The following is a 27462-nucleotide window of genomic DNA, read 5'->3' on the forward strand; positions in this document are numbered from 1 at the left end:
ATGTCAATTTGTCAACCTCTGTACCTTGACCATGGAATGAAAAACACCCAGAAAGTTTGGACTACGCAGTTCCCATGGCCTTGAGCAGATTAGGGTCGCACTTTCATGCAATTTAAATCCATAAGCGAAGCAGGGCGAAATTGTCCAAAATCACTGTAGGCCTACATAATGGATATGACTATTGGCTTTTATTCAGCCTTTAAAGGCCCGAAAAACAAAGTATTTTGTCAATGAACTACTATTAGCAATGGGGTCCTTCATGAACACAAAGTTAGAAAATCTTTGGTTATTACACATCAAAGATTGCTGTATTAATGTGATTTTTTGTTTGTGCTACTCTCACTGGTTTGGAAAGCTGACAAAAAGTTGATGTCACATACATCCCTGCACTAGTCAGGACTTTAAATCATTATGTGACGACAGTACTGATGAAGCAGGCTAGCTGAGTCTTTGACTGTTAAACTCTTTATAACTACTACCCAACAACTGATTTTTACATCCAAACTTTTACTCTTCCTTACATTTTGTCATGAATATTTCATGTTATAGAGAAATACTTTGGATTTGAAACCAAGTTCTCAAAGGCTAAGGAAAAGAACATTTATAGTGGTGCTAATAGCAGAATTTCAGGAGCAGGACCACACATCAATTACGTCATTTCCAGCATTTCCATGTGTATCCACACAACCGCTATTCAGCAACTGCGAGCCTCGTACATCTTTCTGTTTTGTTTATCAATAAATCATTTAATCGTATCTGTTGATTGTGGTCCTTGCTAGTGAAGCAATAGTTCAACAATTTAAGAGACAAGCTTAGTCGTTTTCTTGCCAACAGTTAGATGAAAAGATCGATACCACTCACATATCTGTCTGCTAAATATGAAGCTACAGCAAGTAGCAGTAGTTTAGCTTAGCTTAGCGTACAGATTGGTTCTATCTGGTAACAGGCAGCAAACTATGCTCAGTAGCACATCTAGAGCTCACTTATTAACATGGTACATCTCCTTTGTTAAATCCATACAAAAAACAGAGTGAAAATCTAAGTGTAAAACTGACAAGGAGTCTTATTTTGCTCGCCAGTCATCAGAGATTGTTAACTGTAAAACCGCAACTTGCTTTTGTACAGACAATACAAACACAATATCATGTGTTAATTAATAAGCTTTGCAGGTATGGGTAAGTGGATTTTGTTACCTTCGGACAGAGCCAGGCTTGACGTATCCTCCTATTTCCAGTCATATTCCAGTCATGCTAAGCTAAGCTAACCAGCTGCTGGCTGTAACTTGATATTTAGATACATGAGAGTAGTAACAATCTTCTCATCTAACTCTGCGAAAAAAAAAAAAAATCGTGTTTCCCAAAATGTGAAAATACTACTTAGTTTCTCTATGTCACCTTTTTTTTTTCGATCATCAAATCCCAGACAGTATTTACTTTCTACTCAGCTCCTGCTAAAACATATGGTATTCCACATAATGTCAGAAAGAAAGAGCAGAGGCTGACAAAGACAAAGGGCATTTCTTACAGGATGTCTAACCTTTTCATTGAGCTCTTAAGGTCTTTAATGTGACAACAAGCTGACACTATTGTCTGTCATATGTAGAAGACACTTTGAAAACACTTGGAATCTCTTTTGTTTTTCTGTTTATTCCAAGTTCAAAATTGGATGATAACTGCAAGAGGTGGCTGTCGCACACATTTTCTTTGATGAATTACCCTGTCACAGGGACCAAACCACAAATACGATTGTACCACTTAAAGGGGAGGAGTTCCAGTCCCAAAAATAGCCTTCGGCCTTCAAAATAAAAAGGGAGAAAGAGGAAGCATGGAAAGAGAATAAAGAAAAAGGCATTTCACAATGGAGGGAGTGGGCTGAGTTGAAGCCATAGGCAATGTGGCTTTCATCAGACATACCATGCTGGTTCCAATTCCCCAATTACGCCTACATGTAATCATCTCCAAAGTTATCTCAGACAGGGGAAGTACAGAGGGTCCCGATATGTCTTTTCATCCACAAGTGGTCATCCAGGTGTTGGCCAAGTTGTATAAACAAGGATAGGTTTCCAAAAGGAGCTTCCCTGAGCTGCTTTCTCACCATATGATCTCTTCAGACTAAACGAGGTACCCACATATGACCAACGTTTGATCCCTTTAATCTTTTTAGCTGACAGATCCATTCCTCCCCCAGACCGCGAGGGATCTGGTGTTGTCTGCATGGACCAAAGGAGAAAGTCACTCCTCATTCCAAACCACTATGCGATGTAACATGGCCACAACTATGTCCAATTGGACTTTTTGGTTGTTGTTTTTTTTTTCTCTCCATGCTTTATAAAAATAACAAGGATTTTGAAATGGTTGTTTAAGCTCTTGGTGATTTTCAGTGTGATTATTACCAGTCAAAACATCTCTGTAAAGATTTTAAACAAATGGAAAACATGGGTCATTCTGAAATGCAGTGAGGCGTTTACAAGGGAAATTTGTTATGGGATTTTCAGTCAAGATAGGAGCACAGTTTAAATATCATCTAACCAAGACTGTCTTGAGAAAATATTTTATTTCGTTTAATCACTTCTTAAATTGCATAATGTCATCACTCTATAAAAAGACTTTTGGCTGTCACATACAATTTTCATTTTCAAACAAGGAGAGCTCTTTGGCTGCAACCAGATGTTTGTAGATTTCTTCACCCTGATCCAGTTTTGTAACCTTCCAATGTGGGAAGCACATTATTGCGAGAGTAATTTGTGTTAAATGTGAGAAATGGGAAGAAGAATTGAGGTTACAGATTTTCTCTCAGTTTAGGAGAGCAAAGGGTGCGATTTCCCATCAAGAGTTCCTGTAAAAAGCTAAAAGGCTCAATGAAAAGAAGATTATATCTATATCTATATATTTGGGGATCACATGGTTCTGGTCCTCGTTTGGAGTTACAGTCTGTTGCCCCTAAATATTGGATTTTTAAGTAGATTTTGCAGGAGATCAAGAATTTAAGATTATAATTTTAAAGTAGAGCTGGCCAATAAAACAATAATGACAATTATCAATAACAACATAACAAATGTTCAATAAATAATCAATAAATGTTTGATATAATTAAACAAACAAATTAGCACTTTTTGTTTCTACTAAGATATTTATTTTGTAAAAATAAAGGAAAATGGACTGAAAAAAAGATTTTTATTAATTTTACACGTGAATATTTGTTGAAATTTTTTTTATTATAATTTTTTGAAAGTTTTACCTCAGATTTGTTAAATGATCCACTGTTTGGCATCAAGTGTTTGTGATGTTCTAACCATAAATAAAACCACAATTAACCATCTGGTTTCTTCAGCTTTCAGACAGGAGCAAAAATCTGTGAAATCAGTTAATCTTGAAAGAAATAATGATTTGACATTTATCGTGATAATTATCAGTATGGAATGATATAAAAATCTTTTACCGTGATAAAATTTTTGGCCATATCGCCCAGCCCTTATTTGAAGGGTTAACTTTGGCATTTTTCAACCTTTTTTAAATCTTTTCCACAACTTTTTTACTCCTTACATTCACTTACATCTACTCATGCATGCTTAAAATAGTTAGACAGGTTTTTGTGCAAAGCACCCTTTACAGTAAATGTTCTCACCTATCAGCAAATGGAGGATAGATTGGCAAAAGTAAACATTGAAAGTGCACTGACATAGCTGTGCAAACTCAAGGACACGAATACACGATGAACATCTTACAAGTGCACACACACACACAAAAACACACACACACACACACAGCTGGTGACTGGCATAATGGGCCCTCCACTGCAGTTACCTCATGGATTCCTCAGCAGAGAGCTTATTGTAATCTAACATGGGCGAGGGAGAAAGCAGGCAGTCAGCTGAGCCGCACAGGGATATCTCCCTGTGATTTACGACTGGCATTCAATGGCCAATCCATCCCCAGACACCACACCAATAATCCCTAAATAAGATTCATGGGCTAAATCTGGCTGGATTTGATTTTCCCATGACTGAGACTGCAGATACACATAACACACAGTCTCCTGAACAAAAGGCACCGACGCTTTCTTCTTCCCGGCTGCTGTCTTTAGAAACCCATGTCAATTTAAAAAATGAGAGCAGGGATGGAGATCTATATTACTGTGTAAACTGCTGTGAAGATATTACCATATACTGTAGGTGCTAATGTGACTCATTTAACACAGTGCAAGGCCTACCTACTTGACATCAAATATAAGTACCTATACATCTGAGAATACACATAATATTAGATATTCATTCTGGTTTAATCTCAGAAACTCACAACACAGTCATCCACTTTGACACTCACTTGCTCCCTCACATGTGGTCACACCAATGTGACACAGAGGAAACCACACGGACTGAACACTCAGCAGCTTCCTCACCGGACAAACCAAAGTGTAGAGATGAGCAACTAGAATCTTACCTTCCCAGGAAGCACTTGGGGAAGGTGGTGAGCTTGCGCTTCCGGTCCTTAATGAGGTTACCCTTGGTCATGAGGTTGTAGAGCTTCTCTCCCTTCTCTGACACCATAACCCATGTATCCTGCTCCATGCCAAGCCTCAGACCTATGCAGCAGAGGAGAGAGGGGGCAGAAAGTCTGTCAATATCGTGGCATTAATAATCTTTGCTCTCAGCTCCCAGACTAGATGTGATATCAGTTCCTAGCTAGAGAAAGTTAATGTCCCCTAATTTCACAAGAAAATTAGCCGTGCCTTTTAGTGTCTGCTTATAGTCTTAATCAGGGATAATGACTGACACTATTAAGAGTTTATCTTGTACACAATCTCAAAATGGGTAATATAGAAACTCTCTTTATTGTGTGTTTACCCTGTAGGAGTGCAAACCTGTAAATCTGTTTTAACACACTTCAATCTGCTAGCGTATGACACACATAACACTACCGCCTTGCTCGCTTTTTCTTTCACTCTTAGATGCAGATCCCACAACTAATCAGGGCTCACGTTTTCAATTATCCCGGTTAAATTGTCTTGAATTGATATTCCCAAACACAGCATCAATTCTCAGTTATTTGATTCAAGACAGATGCTGAGAAGGAAAAAAATAAAAGGGTTTCCCCAACTGAGCGCACAGAAAGCGAACCGACCCCCACCCTGATACTGCTTCACTAAAGCGCTTTCTTACTTTTCCTCCGCTCCCTCTCTTTCATGATGGCCTCCAGCCACTCCTGCTTCTCCTCTGGGGTCTTGGCCATGCAAACGAACCACTTGTTCTTGGCCGTGTTGTGGATCTTCCAGCCGTTGTTTACTATGTTCCCGCTGCTGTGGTAGTCAGCTGTACAGCAGGGTAGAAGAACACAGACACAGTTTGACTTGACTAGTTTTAGAAAGTCCACTCCAACAATCTCTGAGGGGGTGGAACAACGCAAGTCCACTATTTTTGACTCATTGAGGCTCAGAGTAGTTTTTCATGTTTCAAGGGTGGGGCCATCAATTAGTGGCTGTGCTGATCTGTAAACAGAGTTGTTGGGAAGTCGGATTCATAGTAAACGAGAGTTACCGCAGAAAACATAGCAATAAGATGAGGCACCACTACAATGATTTGCTTCAGAGAAAATGAAGCAAAATAACGCTGTGATAGTAACACCAGGGCTCATCCAGCCAATAGACAAGAACAGAACACATTATCTGATGAATTAAGGTTTTCTTATACAGTACTATGTGGTCTACTTTCCAAAAAAAAAAAATAAAACATCCATTATAAAACTACTGAGTTAAATGTATCATCTAAGCGCAAACACTCGCTCTAGACTCATTTTTCCCAGCTCTAGTACAGGCCCTTATAGACTCCCTATTGAGTGTTTCATTGATTCTAGCTCTTCTCCTTAATGGGATAAACGAGGGGACACACATGCAGAAGAAGAGCTATCCATCAGCATTATTTACTACTGAGTCTGAGAATACTCCTACCAAGCTGGTGGCTCCTTGTAATTCACCACCTATGCTCAAAAACAGACATTAAGAATAGAAAAAAAACAAAGCAAATGGAAATGACTCTTGACCGTTAGCTGAATCCATCATTATTTCCATCTCTTAGGGAACATTTCAAATTCATCTCCATCTGACCTCTCATTTTCTCCCTCTGAGGGTGTAACAAAAAGCAAACCATTACAATCATCAATTACAATCACATCTAAAAGCATCTACAGTGTGGTGTCCTTTCTATGGTAAGCCTCGAGGGCGTTTTTCAACCTCAAGCAGCAAGTGTGTGCCTGGGAAAAAGTCGCTAAAATACTCCTGTCGCCCTGGATTTCAGATTGAGATCTCCCGCCTGTGGTGCAGAACACCCAGGAGTTACTGCACCGCCAACCTGCCTCACGTGTTTATCCTCCCTCTCCAGACCCAAACCCATCCATCTCTCACCAAAAACACCCAATATTACTGCCCATCTAAGTCTGCTGGAGAGGAAATGATGGCTTCTACAAATATATATGATAATCAGCGGCTATGTGAGGCCAAGAGACACAAGCGCTCAAGTTCACCAAGTACCAGCAGCAGCACAGCCCCAAGGATTTGTAACTATAGATGTCTAAAAAAACGTTTATAGGTAAATCTTATTTTTCCATCGGCGATCCAAGTATAAAATCGCACAGTTCCAGCCAAGGACTATGTTGTCAACCTTCCTGTGTGGGTTATTATGGCACATTTTTAAACCCCTGCTGCCAGGAGTACTAAAATAAAAAAACACATGGATCGGAGAGCGAGCGAGCATTAAAAAGAATCAAACTGCGTAAACATTTATTTGTCCAAAATAAATGTATCTTTTTACAGGACTACTCACCCGTGCCATCATCCACATTTTCCACCTCCATCACCTCGGTGTTGATTCTCCCTCTGAATAAATAGCGAGGCCCCTCTGTGGCAGTCTTGCTGTTTTTTAAACGCCTTGGACAGACAGACAACCACGAGAATAAGCCAATCATTTTATGTTATAATAAGACTAATTATAATGATCTGATATTTGTCAATATGCACTAACCAAATTAAGTGAGGAAAATATATCCAATTAGATTTAAGGTCAGAATAACACATTTTATTTTCTTTCTTCTGCTCCTTTCTTAAGTCGATGAATGGATCTGCTTAATGTGCTACCTGCAGACACTACACTCTCTACAGCACGTACAGTAAAAGCAAATCAAAGCAGGTGAACCCTTCATTGGCGGTGGGTGAACAAAATCTGCCAGAAACACGTAAAATGGACGTAGCAGCATTGTTAGCAGGTGCATCAGTAGCTCAGTGTGCGCAGCACATATCTGGTGAAATAATAGCTAACTTATGCAGAGCAGACTATTCATCAGGTGTTCCGCCTGCAGAAGCCCAACAATGGTCAGCAATCAGCAGTAGTTTCCTGCCTCAGCTTGCACCGATCTTCATAAATGTCATATTAGTTTGTGTATATTTCCTCAGAAACTACCTGAAAGATAAATCTATTTGAAAAAGAACATGCGTCCGTCTACAGCTTGTGGTTAGTATCCCCACCTAGACTAATCACATGTCCCCTTAAAAAAAACTTCCAAATCCTTTTCTCATGTGACTCCTCTACTGCATAACCTTTCTTTCAACTCCTTTACAAAAAACTAAAATGCTTCCCACAGTGCACTGCTCCCTCTTCTTTAAAAAAGTAAAAGAGTAGGCAAAGTGAATAATTTATAAAGTCTATGCTCTAAATGTTCTGTAGGAGTACAGAGACAGAGCTAAATTTAAAATTAGCATAAACAATATTTTTCTTCAGTCTCCCAAAAACAAACACTGTAATGAGAATTTTAAATTCATCTTCTTTGTGGATTTTGTCTGTAGAGAAATGAATAAAAGGGTCAAAACACCTGTTTTTTTTTTTGCAATAGACCAGAAGCTTGTCAAACAGGAAGAAAATCCTCTCCTGTATGTTTCCGGCTGAAATCTTCAGGAGGACGCCGTGCATGAGCATCTCCGTGCACGTATCTGTGATATTTGAGCCCTGCAAACGGACATGTGGACAAAAGGTCAAACAGGCAGAAAAACGTAGAGAGTGAAACAGATGCCTGCACATAGACAGACACAGAGGGGAGTTTGGGAAATAAGTTATTCAAACTAGCAAAGTGTCTATGCAACAGAAAGTTTCTACAAATTATTTCTATACCATTCAATGTCCACCCATAGTGTCTGAACAGGAGGAGGGATTTAAAAAGCCCAGCCTTTCCTGTTCCTTCTCTCAGGGGTCTGTAAAAACATTCCCTGTTTCCTCAGAGCAGATTGCTGTGGGACTTTAAAATATGCAGTCGTTAATAGCTTCTATAGAATAACATCCCGTCCAGTCAAACTATGTGTTGCATTGTCGCGCCTGTTCACCATATTGGTTGGGGTTCCTGCTGCAAGTGATAAAGTGTGCTGTCTTTTCCCTTACCTTGCCTGCTCTGGGAATTTATGTACCACGTTTGATCGGCCCCTCAGAGCTAAAAATAACTCCCATGCGCACAGAGCCGGAAAATGTGCTAAGCATTTCCTCCTGCTGGAGACTTCAGCAGGCCAAAACCTATCCCGCTTTTCCCTTCTTTTTCTCCTCTCCCTTTTTCTCCTCCTCCTCCCTTCCCTTCCGCCGATCATCTCTCACTCTTTTCCCCTCCTCTGGATTCCCTAGTCTATTCCTCTATCTCTTTCATTCCTTCCTCTAAAGTTTTTTAATTCTCTCGCTCTTTCAGAGCCCTTTAACTTCCCTGCCCATGACCAGATGTTAAACTATTTTGCAGCCAGTGAATGTGTGCACACCAGACATGGAAAGGCCAACTTGTCTTGGTTACATGAAGGGCCAACAGCAACATCACACTGCTTCAGACTATAGAGCTGCATTTCCTTAATGGAAGAACAGACACTTCCCCTTTATGTTTCATGCTCCTTAAACAGCCCCCCCACCCCACCCACCGCCCATTTACTTTTTGGTGCAACCTTCTTCAGCTTTTCTTTTTCTCTGCAGCATTTTTCTATCACTCTTCACATCAGTCTTGTTCCAAGCCAGCGCTCCACAGAGAGTGCATTCAGTCAAAAACTTAGGCAACACTTTAAACCCTCAGTCATCTGTTTCATCTAAATTTCAGCCCTCTATTTTTATAGTCAGACAAGTGCCAGACATAACAAATGCAGAAAAGGATAACAAAAAATTAGAAACGACACAGCAGGATATGCCATTAATTAAGGAAAAAGTATGGTAGAAAAGTTTGTGTTGAACTCTGAAGTGGTATTTGTCAATTAGCTTGACAATTTTACTTTAGCTATTCAAACTAAAGAAGCCAAATAAAGCAAACTACACAACTCTAGTAGATTTTAAGAATACTAATTAAACTTAAACAAGAGAACAGAATGTGAACTCAAACACAACTGGAAACTACTACCCGCTCTAAAATTAACATATTTCTATGGCACACAGTGACAAAACACAGACATTCGCAACACTAACCAACTGGCAATCACCGCCCTAACAAATGCTGGCAGTCGTCACCATGGTGACCACGGCGGGCCCTCGCCCTGTCTCTCCCACGCTAGGTGAACCTGCCAGGATGCCCCGGGGGCGGCCAGCTGTAGAGCAGGTCAGCGCTAACAAGCAATCAGCCCGGGCGGAGGAGTAGGAACGGAAAAAACAGCAGCTCTCACAATCACTCCTCATCCCTCCATCATTCCTCCAACACCCACATAGAAATACAAGATGCAACCATCACTCAGTTCTCCCTCCTTTTTTCCTTTTCTCTCTATTTTTCCGCTCTCTTCTTCTTAGTTCCACTCAGTCATTTAGAGCTGCAGAGCCTGGTGTGCAGCACTCAGAGGGTCCTGCTCCAGAATGAGCTAATGTTTACAAATTAATAGAAGTGCTGAGGGGAAACCGCAGAGCACCTACATCCAGGACCATGCCGAGTAAAAGATATGTCACCACACCCAACACTAAGCCTAATACAAGTAACACTATTCTTAGATTTTGAACTGTTGTGTGTGTGTGTGTGAATGTATACAGTACACCTAAACCCCGAAGTGTTTGTTTTGTGACCTGATATTGAGATTATCCCTCCTATTTAATACGTGTACAGCAGAATGTTTTATATACTTCTAATTATCTTTCTAAATCCATTAAAAGCTGTGGGTTTTTCTACATTAATAGGTTCAAGAAGGGTCTCTTTTTCAGGGGGATGCCCATCTATTTATGTCTCTGCAGTATATTTTACTATGAAGCAAAGCAAACTTACTAAAAGCCTTCTAAATGCCCTGCTAACACTATAACAACACTCTAATGTTGTCAGTGACCCTAAAACAACACATTCACATCTCGGTCACATGCAAGGAAGTCTAATGATGATCTGCCGTATCTTGTCTTACTCATAGTACTGACAGTCTGTTCCTGCCTACACTTTAGTCAGAAGCTGACGGGCAATGTCTCTGTCTGCACGTGTCCAGGAAGCCTTTTGGGCCCTTTTTGCATGAAGCACATAAGTAACCCATTCTCTTGCCTTACAGTTACCACCACTGATTTCTCTTAACCAACCACCACTAGGCCTACTGACTCCGTGTTAAGGCATCCCAGAACTCTGGAAGACAACGAATCTAAAGGCAACCCTCGAGACCAAGAAGTGCGGCCTACCTGATGATGATTAAATTTATCACAATAAAGCATAACAGCTTTAATGACAGGCAACAGACTCATCCAAGCAGAAAGAATTTGGCCACAGTGAATACAAGTCATTGTTCCCAGAGAGAACAAGAAAGCTTAAAAGGCTACAATAGTCACGCCACTTGGCATTCTTGTTGAATTGCTGGCGTAGAGCTAAGTGGCTTTAAATAAGTCATGACTTCGAGCTTTGGGGGGGGGGGAAGCTGTGTGTTAAAGGTGACAAAAAATCTACGAGCCCACTCAAAAATATATACCAGTCCAGTATTTGGATGAGATTACACAGTTTAGTTGAGGGCCCACCTCCCAGCCCTCGATATGGGACTGCCATTCCTCCAAAATCTCCAGCTTCTCCATCTGTCTCTTGGCTTCGTTGATGCTGGAGCACACAGCCTTCATTACCTGCAGAGATTCCTGCACCAGGGTGTAGTCGTTGTGTTTCCTAGGGGGTCCTTTTCAGCAGCTCCTGCATTATGCAAAGACCACACAATGTCATCCAAATACACTAGTCACATTCACATGAATACACCTAAACTATGTTTGTAAGATATCAAATCAAATATCTAACAAATCTGAATCATATTTTACATATTTAACATGAAAAGCAGAAAAATATATTCCATTTCCTATCCACTCCATATTTGCTTACCATCCAGTGGTTCCTAAATTTAGTGGTTATAACCCAAGCTAGTGCATGCTACAGTCTAGCAAAATTACCGGCAATCTCTGCATCTATAGTCTAAACACTGTGTTTCAGCATGTCAGGTACTATAGGGCTGATTTACACTGTTCTGCATATATCTGCAGCCAATGATGGCTATCTGTGTCATTTTAGAGGAGGAGGCCCTGGCAGCTGGAAGACTTCAAATGGCTGTGAGTGTCAGATTACCCCCTTATTATTATTACTTCTCTGTGCCCGTGCTGGTGGCTGTTTAGAGAACGCCTGGGTGAATAAATAGATCATAACAATTTGAATGAGATGGGACAGCTCAGATCACCAACTCAACAAGCCTTTGAAAGTGTATTTCATTTCGCTCACGTTTCACATTGGGAAACGGAAATTTCAAAACTAACAACTGAGAGTGCAGGTATGAATGAGCTTAGTCAAAACGTCTCAATGAGCAGCTGGGCAGGAGAGGTGATGATGGGTCTTGTGTTATTGCTCCGATGTGGTTGTGCTGGGGAACTAAAGCAGAGACGTGTCAGAATATGAGACCAGTGTTTCATTAGCGAGGGAGAGGTTGATGTGTATAAGACGGGACAGCCCTAACTAATGACTAGGTTACAGTGGAAGAAAAGGGGAGAAGAAGGTGCCCTTACAGAGGTGGCACAAGGGTGTGGCATCTCCATAATAGATGGTTAGCATGCAAAAGACCAGACTCACTCTGAGCAGCAATGGGTACTTGCAGATCCTCTGAATAGGAGCTACCAGGTAACCCTCCAGTGGGACCTCCGTGTTTTTTCTGCCTCCCAGCAACATGCAGTTCTGGAGGAGAGGAGAAGTTTAACAAGGCTCTGTGAGGCTGAAGTGCTCATTGTAAAGAAAACCACACTGTTAGACAGACAAAGGCTAAAGTCTAACATTTGTTTCTGATTTTAGCCATCATGGTGAAATATATGCGTTGGCCAAATGTATCAGAAGGGGTTGTCAGTAGTATTTCCTAGTCGTCATCAAAATGTTTTGTCTGCGAATCCAAAACGTTGAGCGGGAATCTCGTGGGTGGGACCTACAAAAGACACGTCTGTATTAGCCAGTCTCAAACAAAGTGACAGCTTGGTAGCATCCACTGTAAACACGAGAGGGAGTTTTGAGGTCCGTGGAGAAAACTGAGGGGGAGCAAAGAAAATCAATCCCGTCTTACAGAAACAGACGTAACAGAAAGAAATCTGTTTGAGCTGATGCCCGCAGATTGCTTTTTGACTTCCAAGTGAGCCGTCGTTTGTGAAAACCTGCTCATGCCTGTTTGGCTTATATCCATGAGGTGACTGCTGATACCGATACTGTAACTGCAGAGATGAGTCTTTCGTAGGTTCCAACTACAAGATTTCAGCTCAGCATTTTGGATTAACGAAAACAAAATTTTGGGATGACACTTTTTAATCACAAATTTGAGAGTGTGGATAGTTTTGCTTTCAAACCTATTTTTTGATTGTATAATAAAAGCACAATCGTAACTCCATTAACACAGCCATCCCTAAATTTAGACTGAGACTTTGCAGAAACTAAGCGACAAACCGTGCCTTCAGTCGATCACATGGTACAAGTAGTAGGTTTCAGGTTATGAGGTTAACTGCTAATATTAATTCTCACCTCCCTCTCACCTGAAATTCTGAAGAGGTGCTGAATTACAGTGTAAACAATAAACCAGGCAAATAGCAGCCAGTAAGCCAAAGGTTTAGAGGAGGTTAACGGATATCCCCACCATGGTCACTGCAAGGCCAAGGAGGTGACCTGAGGTATATTATCACATAGCTAGGTGTAGGTTGGAGGGTAACACGAGACCCATATAGCCCTGATGCAAGGCTAGGTCACCAAAGGGTCAAGGCTATAAAGTCCCCATTAAATCAAAGTCAATTCATATCTTTGCCTCCTCTGGCTCCCTAGATTAAAGGCACACATGGATAGTAAATCAGACACAGAGCTCTTGCAGCCACTCTTCTCTGATGGGTTGCATAGTATGTACATGTGTGCTTTTCCTCTCTCACTCAATTAATTATAGTCTTAAGAAAAGGTCATACGCTTCACCAAAGAACCAACCAATCAATACAAGTAGGGCTGTGGTTATACTCTGGTTCTTTTGGGTGTGTAACTCTGCTGTAGATCTCGATTTCAAAATGCTCTGTTTTAATGGAAGTCCTAAAACATAAAGGGTGATGGTGTGTGTGTGTGTGTGTGTGTGAGAGGCAAAGGGGTGAGGAGTGAGAGAGACTAGCATTACAAACTGTCTAACCCTTTGAGAAAAATTTAAAATAATGACTTCAAACCGCATCAAGTGCAGAGCTGTGAGAGTCAATGGTAAAGAAAAAGGGCAAACATTTTGACCTCTTAAAGTGCACACACATGCACTCACACAGCGCAGTTTAGCGAGACAGCAGTAGGGATGTAGTCATCTTTTGTTCTAGCAACATGATGCTCCCCTGTGGACGTGAAAGTCTCTCAGAGTGTCGGGACAGGAAGAGGGAGTCCACCCACACGAGGGGCAGAGTCACATCAGCTGTCAGACACACTGGAACATAAAGTGCAGGGTTTTACACTGTCCAGCTGCCTTGTGTGGGTGACTGTGTGTTTGTGTGTCTAAGAGAGTGTGGTAGGGAGTTTTCATACGCGAGCAGTTCTTAAGTCCAGTTTTGATCACTCATGACCCCACTTGGATTTTATTTGGATGTTAAACAATATAGCTATAGATGAAGATGTATGCTATAAAGAAAACAAGAATGACCTCTGTAACAAATGTACTGCGATTTAATGACACACATGTAAATTTGTATGTGCACGTAACAGTTACTCTGACTTGCACATGAGTACTAACATTTGAAGACTTTACTTGGCTGTATGTACGTTACAAATTGGACATTGTGTGCACGTTTACAGCCCCCCTCTCACCAGTAAACACGTCCGGACGCTCCTGATCTTATTGAGCTCCAGCAGCAGCCTCTGGGCCTTCTCGTGATTCCCGCAGTATTCATCATAAATCTGGAAACGACTCCTCTATAAGACCCACAGAAAGACAAGTTGAGAAGGATACAGTCGGAAAGTAAGGGAAAGAAGATGACAAAGTCAACAAGAAAAGGGATAACGAGAGGAGCGATCATCCTAGAAATAAATTAAGCCACACAGGGCAATAATGAAGACAGAAATACAGACTAATGAAATAAAGAAAATTGAAAGAAAAGAAGGCAGGCAGAGCAGACATGAAGTATTGGATTCATAGTGGTTGTTTTTCTCCACACTCTCCTTTCCATCATGAAATATATAATGTATATAGTGTGCTCCAATCACATCCTGTCATCTGCCTTGCAGCTATATGACCGACAACTCTACGCCAAAGCAATTCTCATGGCATTCATATTCCATTGTCTTTGAGAGGCAGCAGCACTTGGGACCAGACCACACTGCCTTTAAATCACTCACTACAAAGTCACTACAGAGCAGCAAAAATAGTCTGCAGCCATACTTATCAGCCTCAGAAGAAAAAGCTGGTGATGTGGAGAGACATAACTGTCATAACAACAAGCAGGGGCACTTACAAAAACACAACTCTATGATTAACTGCAGAGTATGCCCATGTTCTTGAATCATACTTTCAAGGAAGCCCGTTTATGAACCTCTGAAAAGAGTATTTTATTTGGGCCTGGGAACTGATTTTACTGTAGTCCAAAAGGGAGGAGTGGAGCCAATTTCCAGGCCTAAATGACAAGAGAGATTTTGATTTGAGTGGTCCACTGTCCAGCTGGCTTACTTACCTTTTTGTGTTTCTGTAGTAAAGTTACATTGTGCAATTCTTTCTTGGAAATTTTAGGGCATCAACCAATCACTACAGAAAAGGGAAAATTTGAATTGCAGAATACGGGATAGAAAAAGAAAATGTGTCCGAGTCTTATCTCTGTGGACTCAAATGATCACTCATGACTGAATTATGTGCCTGAGTGATGGGTTTTCCGTTATGCTGTAATTTATAACTGTATTCAGTTATGAATTATATCCCATTTTCTCAATGAGGTCGTCTCATCATAAACCTAACAATACCATCTGTACTGCTAGATCATCTCTCTTTCACCTGTATCGACAGCAGCCCAATACTACATCAGGGCCCTGCTGGCACAGAAAGTCACCTTAAGCCCAACAGAAGGATGGTAAGATTTACTAGACTTTGAAACCTATAATATACCAGCGTGCCTCAAGGCTCTGCATCAAAGAAATGTGATATATAGCAGCGGTGAGCAGTATATCAGAGCCCTATCAAACATACCACAAATGTGAACTGTCTCATCGTGGGCAATCCAGAGAGATAAATTGACAACATGTGGTGTATCTTATCATTTTCAGCAGCACTCTGCAGGACTACATTCGAGCTCTGACAGTAAAGCAGGAGAGAAGTTCGTCAGGATTATTGAGAGCAGAGCATGCATTGAAGCGACTAAAGTATAAGAGCTTGGACATGATGGTGACACAGTGCCTACAAGGTGGTGAGATGACATTCAACTTGCAAGAGAGGGAGCATTAAGTAATGGCGGTCATACATGAGCATGCGTTACTTACAAAGTGCAAGAAGCAGCGCCCGATTTCATGGTGAGCATGAGGGTCAGGCTGGAGTAGCTCTTCCACCATGGACAGGAAGTCTTTGTGAACGGCCAGAATCTCCTCGATGTTGGAGAATAAAGCCTGAGAGAGAAAAAGGACATTAATTGCACTGGGTTGTCAAATAAAACTGAGGATGCATATGTTTCTTTCTCCAATGGTGCTCCTAAGATTGCCCGTATCAATACTTTGGCATATGCTACTTTTTTGTGCCAGCGGCACTCCGCAAGGGAATTTATGAGGCCACAGAATAAAGAATGAGGTTTCTTTGTAATAGGCATCTTGGCTTGAGACGTCTTTGATGATTGAATTTCAAACATTGTTGATAGTTAGCTAAAAAAGGAGCAGATCTTTAAGATCTGTTGTATGGGAGTTTTCCCTTCATGTGGTGTTGACTTCTGGCCTCTTTTATGTCATTTTTGTGGTGATATTAAAAGGACAAAACAACACGCTGACTCTGGATGGAAAAAAAAAGAAAGTGAAATAAAATCAAAGCATTGAAAGCCAGAGAAGTCTTTTACGGGCGTCAAAGGCAAAAATTTATCTTAAGTGATATTGAGAACAGCAGCAAATCTGGTGAAATTTGATCAATGCATTTTGCCTCCGGAGGACTGGATATCATTCAGCTGTTCGGTGACATCACAGCCTGCTGCTGCCCTACCCCGCAATAACCCACGTCATCCAACCCCTTTTCTGAACAGCATGTTCCCAAACAACACATAGCATGGATGAACAAACAGGGAAATGCAGTAAATATCCACTGAATGTGTATTTACCTTCAAAAGTAAGCAAGCTCCATGAAGCAGTCATAGGCGCACTCCCACTGTGAGAGAGCATCCTTTATTATCCTCTAGCCGGAATCATTTATAAATAGATGATATTTACAGCTGCTTCCTGGATCGCCCACTATTTCTTTCTCCATTCAGAACTTGGCTATATTAGGGTTGAAAGAGCACCCCAAACAATGGACCCACTTTATTTAGTTTCCAATGTAATTTCCAGTCTTTTAATGGATCACGTTACTATGAGAAAATAAGGTCTGTGTGCAGTGTCTGAGTAATAGTCAACTTCCCTTTAATAGTTTTCCAAATCTTAATTATAAGATTTCCCCTCACCTTAACAGTTTCCTCTGTGATGTTCTTGTCGATTTTGGTGGCTGCATACTGGTTGAGACGATGTAGAAACACCTGAAGCAGAGCGGGAAAGGAAAGCAACGGTTAACACTTCTGAACTAGCCCCAGGATTAAATTACGTCTGGCGTCTGATCGCTTGTACCTTTAATGAGACAAATAGAAGACTCAAATGTAGGCTTTGTGTGCAGCTGCAACACTTAGCTGCCAGAGCAAACTGGTAACCATCACAGTAGACACCTGATACAGACGAAACACAATCTTTGCACTGGATGAAAAAAAAAACACAATAATTGCAGCACATGGTATTTCAAAGGCGATGTTAAGTGGCTGGGGATGGGAGCTGGAGAGGCCAGCAGTGTGTGAATTGAGATGGATGGGAAGTGCTCTTACTTTCTTCGGTCCCTGAGGATACCGGTTCCCAGGCTGCTTCACTGCACAAGCCCTTGACAACCCATTTAATGCTTCGGGGCACTTTGTGAGAATGGCAAATTAAGGAGGTGTGCTTCGAATGTATTCTTAAAATGTGACTAAGGAGGAATTAGTCATTTTCTGAACTCTGCCTAAGGGAGGGCTTTTAAATAAGAAGACATCCATCAACAGATACCAGACAAGAATCTATATGTTGTTGTGTGCAATGCTTGGAATACAGTTTGGGCAGACAGGAATCTATCTTCAGCAGCAAGCTCTGAGCAAAACCAAATAGGTGGCATCACACTTTTGATTGATGTCCGTAATGCATCTCACGTCAGGGAGGCTATGATGAAATCCAAAGCAAGGCTTAAAAAATCAAAATTTCCATAAAATATAAAGTCTGACATAGTATGAGAAATTGCATTCAATTGCGCTGAATTTCAGCTACATCAAACTTGAAGCAACATCAACATTTCCGATGTTCCTAATGCTGTCAAATTTGAATGAGAGCAGCAGAAAATAAATGTCCTTGGCATAACATCACATAAACATGCTTACGTTATGTGGGGTTTTGTCTTTCTGACTTAATTTCCCATGTCACACAACAAACTTTATTTATCCCCCGAATGACACAAAACGCAGTAAGATAGAAGCAGAGATGAGATCTCTAAGTAGAATAAAGTGTGCACTTGGGATTTTATTACGCCAAACCTGTGGTAAGATTTATGACGCTAATCAGATAAATGAACCAAATGAAAGAAATGTGAGGCAACAAAATGTTCCTTTAACCAACAGTTTGATTCAACCTGTGTCTAGTATAACATAATTTAGAAAACAGAGCTCCCAGAATGCAGCAGGGCTGTCAAAACTACAATTCCAGCTTAATCAATGTCACTGATCACACACAAAACCACTGCCACATGACAGACAGTGTAATATGCCCAGAGACAGTGCCACAATTCAACACATTCTGACACAGAAAAACACATCAGTGGCACAAGGCGTTATTTCATGGTGCAGCATGACACAAACCACTAACAGAAGCTCCGTAAACACAACATGATCAAGCTCTGCACTGAAAGGCAGTGTGATGCATACAGTCACTGAGAAGTTACATCTGTCTTTGCAGTTGACCCTAACCATGGGCATCCCTTTACCACCCCACTGAGGGCCATAATGCCATCTGTCGTCCGGTGCAGCCACGCAGCAGGTAGCCTGACCTGATCAAGCTAACATAATACATCCACAAAGCATGTAAACAGCTTACTTTCAAGAGCGGACAAGCCAAGAATGATTCCTTGACACCAAGATCTAAGTGAGTGGTTGCGACTACAGTACGCTTATTGAAAGGTTTCACTTGATTAATTATGAGCAGATGGAAGTGTGGTTTGGCCAAATCAGTGGTAATGGTAAAAAAAAAAAATAAAAACAGCATGAAAAATGACTGAAATCACCTAAATCACACTGTACTGATGTCACACAACACTTCAAAAGGAACTGTATAAGTGAAGGCTTGAATCTGGGCTTGTGGTTGGAGAAAAAAAGGGGGGCTTAAATAATCAGTCTCTTTGTTGTAGGCCAACTCCACGCTGATTACCATTCTGTAGCTGCTTTGCCTCGCAACTCTGCCACTCACAAGCATTAGCATCTGATTAGCAAGTCTAATATGTACAAACACGGAGCAGACTTCGACAGGCCTTACAGTACAGGACCTTAGCTGAGCAAAAAGTGGTACTAATTTGCATTGAAAAAGAGCTTCCTATTGTTGATGTGTGACATCAAACATGGGCTAATTAGGGAGTCTATCACTTAAGTTTTAATAGTGAAGAGTCTATTCAACAGGAAATAATCACTACATCTGCAGACTAGAGCACTAATTATACTGTATAACTAGAGCTCCGGGTGGGGAGGGGGCTCTACTGCATAACATAAGGAGCCTCACTGCAGATGCTTATCAGAAGTAACAACATAAGAAAACCCACATGGCATAATGGAGTGCAAGAACTCTAAATCTGATTGGATGGAGATAATAAATTGTGTTATCACCCAAAAGATAAGAGAGCATCTGTTTTTGTCGCACAGAAGTGATGGTGTCAAAATTAAAAACATCTTTCATGTAGTTTTCAAGATAAGTACACCACCCAGAAAACAGTTTCAACCACACAAAAGTCTGAACAATTCATCTGAGGCACTGCTCATGTTATTCCTAGAATTGTGGACAGTTCAGACTTGATTTTTGGAAAGGAACATGTCTCTTCCGAAGAGGCCGCCAAGACTGCCTTGTTGATGTTGTTAAGAGACTAATCCTGGAACAGCTCCACGGACAGTGAATGGGAAGCTGACTGAATGACTGGATTTATGGACACTGTAACAGTACCCAGGGTGACTGTGAATATAAGCCCATTTCCAGGTTTGTACAGTACCTGACAGCACAGCAGTACATAAAATGCACAGCTCATTTGCCTAAATGTATTGTATCCAAATATAGAATTTCATGAGTCATCCAAATGCAGTATTGTAATTCAGTGTCAGTGGAGCGCGTCCAGGGTTTGTCTCTTGATTGCATCACGTAGCAGAGCATCTGTTCACTGGTTTAAAGCCTACGGTGCAAGAGAGACAGTTCTGTCTGTGATGATGATAACAATCACTAACTATAAACAAATTCAATTTAAGGGATGTGTTTCAAACCAAAGGCATGAAGAAATGTAGCTGAAGTAGTGTTGAAGACTCACCCAAGACTCAGACTTCAGAGTCCATTTTTAAGAAACACATTTTTGCCATCGTCAACCATGGTTGCTGTCTTTGTCCTCATACTCAGTAACGACCAATTGAATTCTAGAGGGACACATTTTGTTCCCTAGGACTGGATGTGCTTTCCAGCAGGAATCCACCATGTCTGGCCACCAGCCTCTACGGAATCACAAGCAGACTTTGCAATAGCATTGTAAAGCTCAATAGGAGCTTTTGGTGATCCATGTATGCTTTCTGTAACCAGAGATGGACAGACATTTTGAACTGAACAGAAAATACTAACCAACAGGTAGAGTAGGGGAGTTTATAAATATTTTTCTGAGGTTTAAACAGTGTTTTTGTTTGAATCATTGGCATATTTCTAAGATGCTCAGACAAATAATGAGGTAAAGTGATGAGCTCAGAAGACAAAGAGGATAAAAGCAGTGCCTTTCTTACTGTTTTTTTCCACTAACCATTCAAGGAAAGTTGGCCTCATCTCCAAAATGGCATTGCCACTCACGAACACACCAAGACAGACACACACACACTTTCTTTCGGTAAGGGAATTAAGCAGTGGCTGTTCTTTTCTGCATCAGACATTTTCTTTGTACTTGTTTGACATACACTAAATGTTTTTTCTATCCTTAGTCATGTATCAACAGCATTTAACAAGGGAAAAACCTAATATTGTTCCCTGAGGCCCAGGTATAATTACCTGGATTGCCACTCTGATGGCTGAGGGGGTACGACACATTAAAACCCCATTAAAGTTTTCATTATTCCACAGAGCAGATGGGTGTGATTTATAGATTTGTCCAATCACTACATGCAGCCCTCCCCGCCATTAATCAACACAGGCTCACATGCTGTGGGCAACAAAAGGTGTGGTAGAGGAAATCATGGCTGTCCTGCCTGATGCAGTAATACACTAATTCAAAAAAAGAACCTGATATTTAATGCCACACTGAAACTGAAATTAGGTTCAGTTAACAGACCCGCAGGCCACATGATAGTCCTTACCATCACAGACTTACTATGACTGAGCAGTTGCTTCAACAGGGTGGAAACCGTCTCAATCTAACATGACTGATAGCTCGCTCAATAACTGCAGCTCGCTGAAAAAAACTTTTTGCCCAGGAGAAGGGTAGTTGAAATCAACCCCAGCATTTTCTGGCCTACAGTGTCCTACGGGAAAGGAAAAGGGGTAACAGACTGGCTGGAGGGCTGTTTCCATGCCGACAGAGTGTGCACTGAGCCAGACTAGTTCAGGACACTTTGTGAATGGACATCCACCAGATTGGAAAGATACAATTGGCGGAAGGCTAGCCACTCCCCCTGCACATATGTTGATCTCTCTGTCAATGAAACAGATGAATCACAGCAGAGGAGTTTGGCAAAAACTCACTTCCTCAAACACGTTCAACTAACAATTATATAACAAGAGGACAATGATAGACATTCTTATGCTTTAAAATAAAGCGTGTGTACAGTATATTGTGCTTGTTTCCAAAACAAATAGAAAATGCTAGCGGGATCGTTAAGTGAGTGGACAAGAGAATGAAGAAAGTACAGGGGGGAGAAAAAGCATGTCGTTCATCACATCGTTGCTCAGAGTGGAACTGTGATGGGAATACAAATCCTACCCAGACAGGAAAAGAGCCCTAAACAGAGCCAGAAGAGCAAGACGATGCAGCAAATTGCTTTGATTAAAAAAAAAAAACAGAAAGCTATCTAGCTGCTCCCATGCAACAGAAATTAGTTTGAATCAAGTACAAAGCTAGCCTCAAACATCTGCTAATGCATTCAAGTTAAAGCTATTGGAGGAGTGGGCAGGAACACGAGGCCCGTTTGATGTATTACATGCAAAACAGCCATTTTAGGTCCCTGTGGATCAATTGGTTCAACTGTAGAAGACCGAGCTCACCCTGAAATGAAAAGTACTGAGGTAGCTATATTAAAAAGGAGTAAAAAACTTCTTCGGCTACCAAAGTTCAATTGCTTTTGCAATGATGTGGGATCTGGGATCCGATCTGAGTTCACTGGCACTGGTCACCAGTGTAAACACTGGAAGAATGAATAAGCCTTTCTCAGAGTCTATTGGACATACTACCTCTTTTGTTCAATGATGATTCACTGATTTGCTTTGTTGTCGTGATTGGAGAGCTGGCAAAAAAACACACACAACATCCTGTGTATAGTTTTCCACTTTGTACTGTATTTAGTGGTGTAAAAAAAGAGTAAAATGTATAGTGATATTACTACATGCATGTACAGGTAGTTCAGTGTTTTCTAATCCACCATCTGTGGAAGAATCCTCTCCTGTTAACAAATAAAAAATACGAGACAAAGGCCATTCAAAGCCAGAGATGGGAGACACAAACAACAGCTTCCACACGAAAAAGCCCACTGTAGTGAATCACCAGACTGTGAAGGTATGCTCATTAAGTCTTTTCGAGTATGTGCGTGTGTGTGTTTCTTTGACATACATCTGTCCCTCTGGATGGCAGACTAAAAAGGTAAGCACTGTGATAACAGTTAAAGGACAGCAGGTATCAGGTGCGCTAGCAGCTTAGCACCCTAAGGCAAACTCTCAAAACACCTGAGTCTCTGGATTTGCTGTTTGTGCGCGTGCTGGTGAGAAAATGTGAGAGCAGCAGCGATAGACAGAGACAAGGCAGACAGAAAAAAACTGATATAGAGGAAGCACAGAGGGTGAGGAAGACTGGAAAAAAAGAGAGCCTTGTTTGGCCTTCTTCTTAACACGACAAGCCTGCAAGGAGGATATGGTGGCTTTACCGTACTTCCTGCACAGAGCAAGTGTTTTTTAAGCCAGAATTCAACATTATAGGGTTAAATCTCCTGCACAGAGGCATCCAGTACACACACCTATACACACAGACCAAATTCCTGGCAAGCAAAAACTGAACTTCCCCCCAAAAGTCCTGACCAGCGACAGAGTCAGTCTATGATGCTGACAGCACACATCCGAAAAGAGAGAAAAGGCTCTTTGTCGTGATTCTCTCAGACAATCCAGGCCCGTTCTGTCTTCAACAAGTCCTGGTGACACCTCCAGGAGTCATCCTGGGCTTCCCAACTCATTTGGCTAGTTTCCCCAAACTAGTCCGTTTCTCTCCACTGGGAATGTACTGTATACAGGAAACAGACACTATAAATACAGTGGGGAATGTTAATATGTCTATCCTGGGAGTGGCCATTAAGGCTCTTCTGCACGGCTCAATGCAGGGTTGTTGGTTTTAATTAACAACGAAAAACATGTGTGCATTCATTTTACAGGTTCATCTAGTGAACGAAAGCCCGTCTGTCTTCGGAAGACTTGCTCGCTCTCTTTTTAAAATTCAGGCATATGAGCACCAGATGACTCCCAAAAATAAACAAAATACTGTAGGTGAAGAAGCTTAAATCGAGACAATTAGACATAGGTAATGGAATATATCGTTTGAACATTTATTATTTAGAATTCACTGTTGTCTAAGGACATAGAAAAATGCTTCGCTTTGATGTTATTCTTGTCCTTGCAGTGACCCAGGCAATAGATAAACAGCTGGAATGAAGCAATTTATCTAATGAATATGTCTGTGCCCAATGTCTGCGCCTGACTCTTGGTGAGCTACTTACACGGCTAACAGTTGGAGTGAAATGAGCACATGAGCATAAAATGATGCTTGTGGTCATGTCCGCATGTCAGTTCAATTTCACCCACCAAGGCACCAGACACGGCAGGCATCTTCAGTACATAACAAACATCTCTCGACTTGTGAAATTGCAACACACCAGCACCCTGTATTGATCTGCAAGATGACTAAGCAGAATGATCAGTCTCCCAATCTGTGACACACACCAAAGCATGACTTTCACACACCGAGATTGTTCATTTGATTACCATTACAGACTTCCAAATCCTCTGCTGGAGCCCCTCCCCCTCCCACCATCCATCTCAGCAGGACTAGCAAGAAAAAAGAAACCCTGCCGAGTCAGCCTGTCTCACACATCGAACCAGGCACTGTCAATGGAGAATTGAACAGCTACCTTGCCAGTTTCTCCCCGACTCTTACTCTCCCCAAGCACAACTGCTGAGAGCGTGCCCACCCATACAGATACCTCCTCCTGCCAGGGTTCTGCTCATCATGCCTTCTGTTTGTCTGTGAATGGACAGAGTAGGAGGCACCACGCCAACATGGCTGCAACAGAGCAGGTTACACCTTAATTTGGTCCACTTATTCTTTCAAATAAGCAAGAACGGAAACCACTAATTACTGTATATTAACTCCTGCTACCGTAATTAATACTTTTTAATATTTTTAGCTTATATGTATTCAAGTGTTATCAGTAACTACACAGCTGTGCAGCCACTAACAACTATTTAACCTGTTGTGAAGAAAAGATTAATATGGATTTAGGTTGTTTAATGAAGTTATTTTGGCATTTTTATTTTTTTCCCAATTTAAGCGGCCACTGCCTTCCTTTAGCTTTTGAGAAATCTTGATAGAGTTTACTTGATAGCACCTGGCTGGTTGCAAAAAATATCTAACTTTATCACTACAGAAAAAATTATTACCGCATTCACCTTATTGAGAGTTTCGATGATATTTACCCTGTTTGAAATTGTGGAAACTTATGGACTATAACTTTAAACCTGTTCTAATCAATAATTGCATATGAACAATGGATCTAATGACTATGTGTAATGTGAATGTGAATGTGTTATTCTTCTGCCAAAAGCAGCCAATGTATAAATTAGGGTTTAAGATTTAAAAGTGGAAAGTAGAGACTAATTTCTTGTCTATTCCTCAAACCAGATCCAGTCATTACTTTTACAGAGTCACGGACAAATAGTTTCAGAGACTGAAAATAACCTTGAAAGAGAAAGAAAAAATTAAAGAAGACAGACAGATGGACATGAAAAGAATGTCTGCAGTCAAGGCATGCTTAGAGACAGAGAGACACTTGTCTAACTCTCAGACATTCTATGGCTAATCCCATCCAATTACATTAATTAAATAATTTAGAGTTTAGTGGAATTTCCCATCATGTCTAGCTAGGCAGCTGTGGATTCTGAGCCCAGAAGTGCAGGACAGACAGAGACATGAATGACATGGAAACTGTGAGTTTAAACCACAGAGAGAGGACAGGCAAACTTGTCTAAATATATTCTTATAAGCCAAGAGGACACTTATTGAAAAACGTTCACGTCAGATTTAAAAATGTGAGACATCTGCACTAGGGAGTTTGCGAGACACTTTATGATACTAAACCACATGGTTGGTACTTTTTTCTATACAAACAATAACCTTGATTTGGCTAATGAGAAACAGACCAGCCTTTAATTAATTTGTAAACATAATGTCATTTTCCCAGTGTTATACGGAATTATGGCAATGCTGAAGCAGGTTCAAGAGGTTTGGGAGCTAAACTTACACTGCAGGCATATTGATCTGAGCAAGCGTGTGCATGTCTGTGTGTGCGCGCACGTGTGTGTTTGTTCCCTGCAGCAGAGCATGGCCGCTAAAACACAGGCCCCCTTGTGATGATGACCCCTTCACAATCTATGAACATCCTGACAAGCGTCTACCGTAGTCCTGTCACTCTCTACTCTCTCTACATGTAGCACGTAAGCACCATGTGACCAGGCAGCTGGTACTGGCCAAATCAAAGGCTGCCTTCTCCTCTGGGCAACACTTCTGCCTCCTGAGCTGGATCGGCACGATGGATTCAATGCCGGGGTACTTGCAGCCCTATCACCTACGCAATTAAGCTACACGTTGACAAGTGGGCATCTGTGGCAAAAAATCTCCTTTCCCTGGCCCACTGGACAGTGGGGAAAGTGTGTGTGTGTGTGTGTGTGTGTGTGTGTGTGTGTGTGTGTGTGTGTTGAAGCAGGAAACATGCAGCACAATGTAAAGACGGGGAGGGCCAGGAAGGAAGGAAATCCTGCTTGAAAAATTGCCTCTGACACAAAAGCAAAAGAACCTGCTGGAGGGACTTTAACGTTTCTTACACTGACAGAAAGAAGGTGTAAAAGACTGTAACCAAATCATCAATAAAGCAAGCTAGACTAGACAATAGTGTGATTTCTCTGACTAATACTCAACTTTTATTTGCAGCAGCAGTTAGAGCAGGCGTGTTGGTAGACATTGTTGGTTGACAAGTTTTGACAACTTTTTTATATGCCTTACTTTTAGAAATGTGAATGTGTTTTTTTACAAAACATTTTCTTTCAAAAGGAATAGTTCAGCATTTGGGAAAATACATTTATGAGCTTTTTTCTTGCCCAGAGTTAGATGAGAAGATCAATACCACCACATACTTGTCCAGTAAATATGAAGCTAAAGCCAGCAGCTGGTTAGCTTAGCATAAAGACTGGAAACATGGGAAACAGCTAACAAAATCTGCCTAGCAGCACCTCTAAAGCTCACTAAGTAACATGTTATATCTCATTTGTTTGTGGTTTTACGGGGTTATGTGTTGGATTATTTCTTGGTTACTTGACAACCTCACTGTGACAACAACACTCGAGGATGTCACTGCGCCCAGCCGAGAAATAGTCCAGCACATAATCCCAGCAGAATTTTTTGGATAAAGCCAGACTAGCTGTTTCCCCCTGTGTCATATTTACATACAGACATTAGCGTGATATCAATCTCATCCCACTCTCTGCAAGACAGTGAATATGCATATTTTTCAAAATGTTGATCTATTCCAATAACAACAGAAGCCAAGTGTATTAAGGTGAAACATTGTATAAACAAAAGCAGCATTATAGGAACTTTTCCCAAATAAATAAATTCAATTCGACATTTGGCTTTCAGTGCACATTTTGGTCACTACTATTCAGCTGTGTTTCCACCACAGGACCTTCACCCCAGAACTAGGAACCTTTGGAGGAACTCGCAGCGTTTCCACGGTCTAAATTAAGTTCCAGGGACTTTATTTTAACCCCCAAAATCCCCTGCTTGGGGGGTAGTACTTTCCAAAGTACTGGACCTTTCGAGGGTGGGGTTTGCAGTGGTGAACATTTCTGATTGGTCAAGTAGAGGCTTTAAGTCTAGCATTTTATAAAAGCCAAGCTGTTTTGAATCCGTTTTGCTACTACTGCTCATCTCTTTTCCACAGTTGGCTCAATGACATTTGCAAACCAATATATCACAATCAAGACCCACATAGCACAAACAACTCTCGCCAATGTCGGCCTGAGATTGTACGTCTGC

At 41.2% G+C, this 27462-nt stretch overlaps 1 protein-coding gene across 1 annotated transcript in view; it reads right to left on the minus strand.

Moving 5' to 3' along the window:
- prex2 (phosphatidylinositol-3,4,5-trisphosphate-dependent Rac exchange factor 2) overlaps positions 1 to 27462 on the minus strand; it is an 87499-nt gene that overhangs the window by 54316 nt on the left and 5721 nt on the right. The window contains 10 exon segments of the mRNA XM_038727647.1: positions 4440 to 4581; positions 5159 to 5308; positions 6815 to 6918; positions 7857 to 7990; positions 10964 to 11107; positions 11109 to 11126; positions 12045 to 12146; positions 14265 to 14369; positions 15921 to 16043; positions 17075 to 17146. Of these exon segments, the coding sequence (XP_038583575.1) occupies positions 4440 to 4581; positions 5159 to 5308; positions 6815 to 6918; positions 7857 to 7990; positions 10964 to 11107; positions 11109 to 11126; positions 12045 to 12146; positions 14265 to 14369; positions 15921 to 16043; positions 17075 to 17146 (1094 nt within the window).

The sequence above is a fragment of the Micropterus salmoides genome, unplaced genomic scaffold (genome assembly GCF_014851395.1).
Source record: "Micropterus salmoides isolate LMB-PRFRI ecotype aquatic unplaced genomic scaffold, ASM1485139v1 Ms_hic_scaffold_1, whole genome shotgun sequence".
In the NCBI taxonomy this organism is placed as follows: Eukaryota; Metazoa; Chordata; class Actinopteri; order Centrarchiformes; family Centrarchidae; genus Micropterus; species Micropterus salmoides.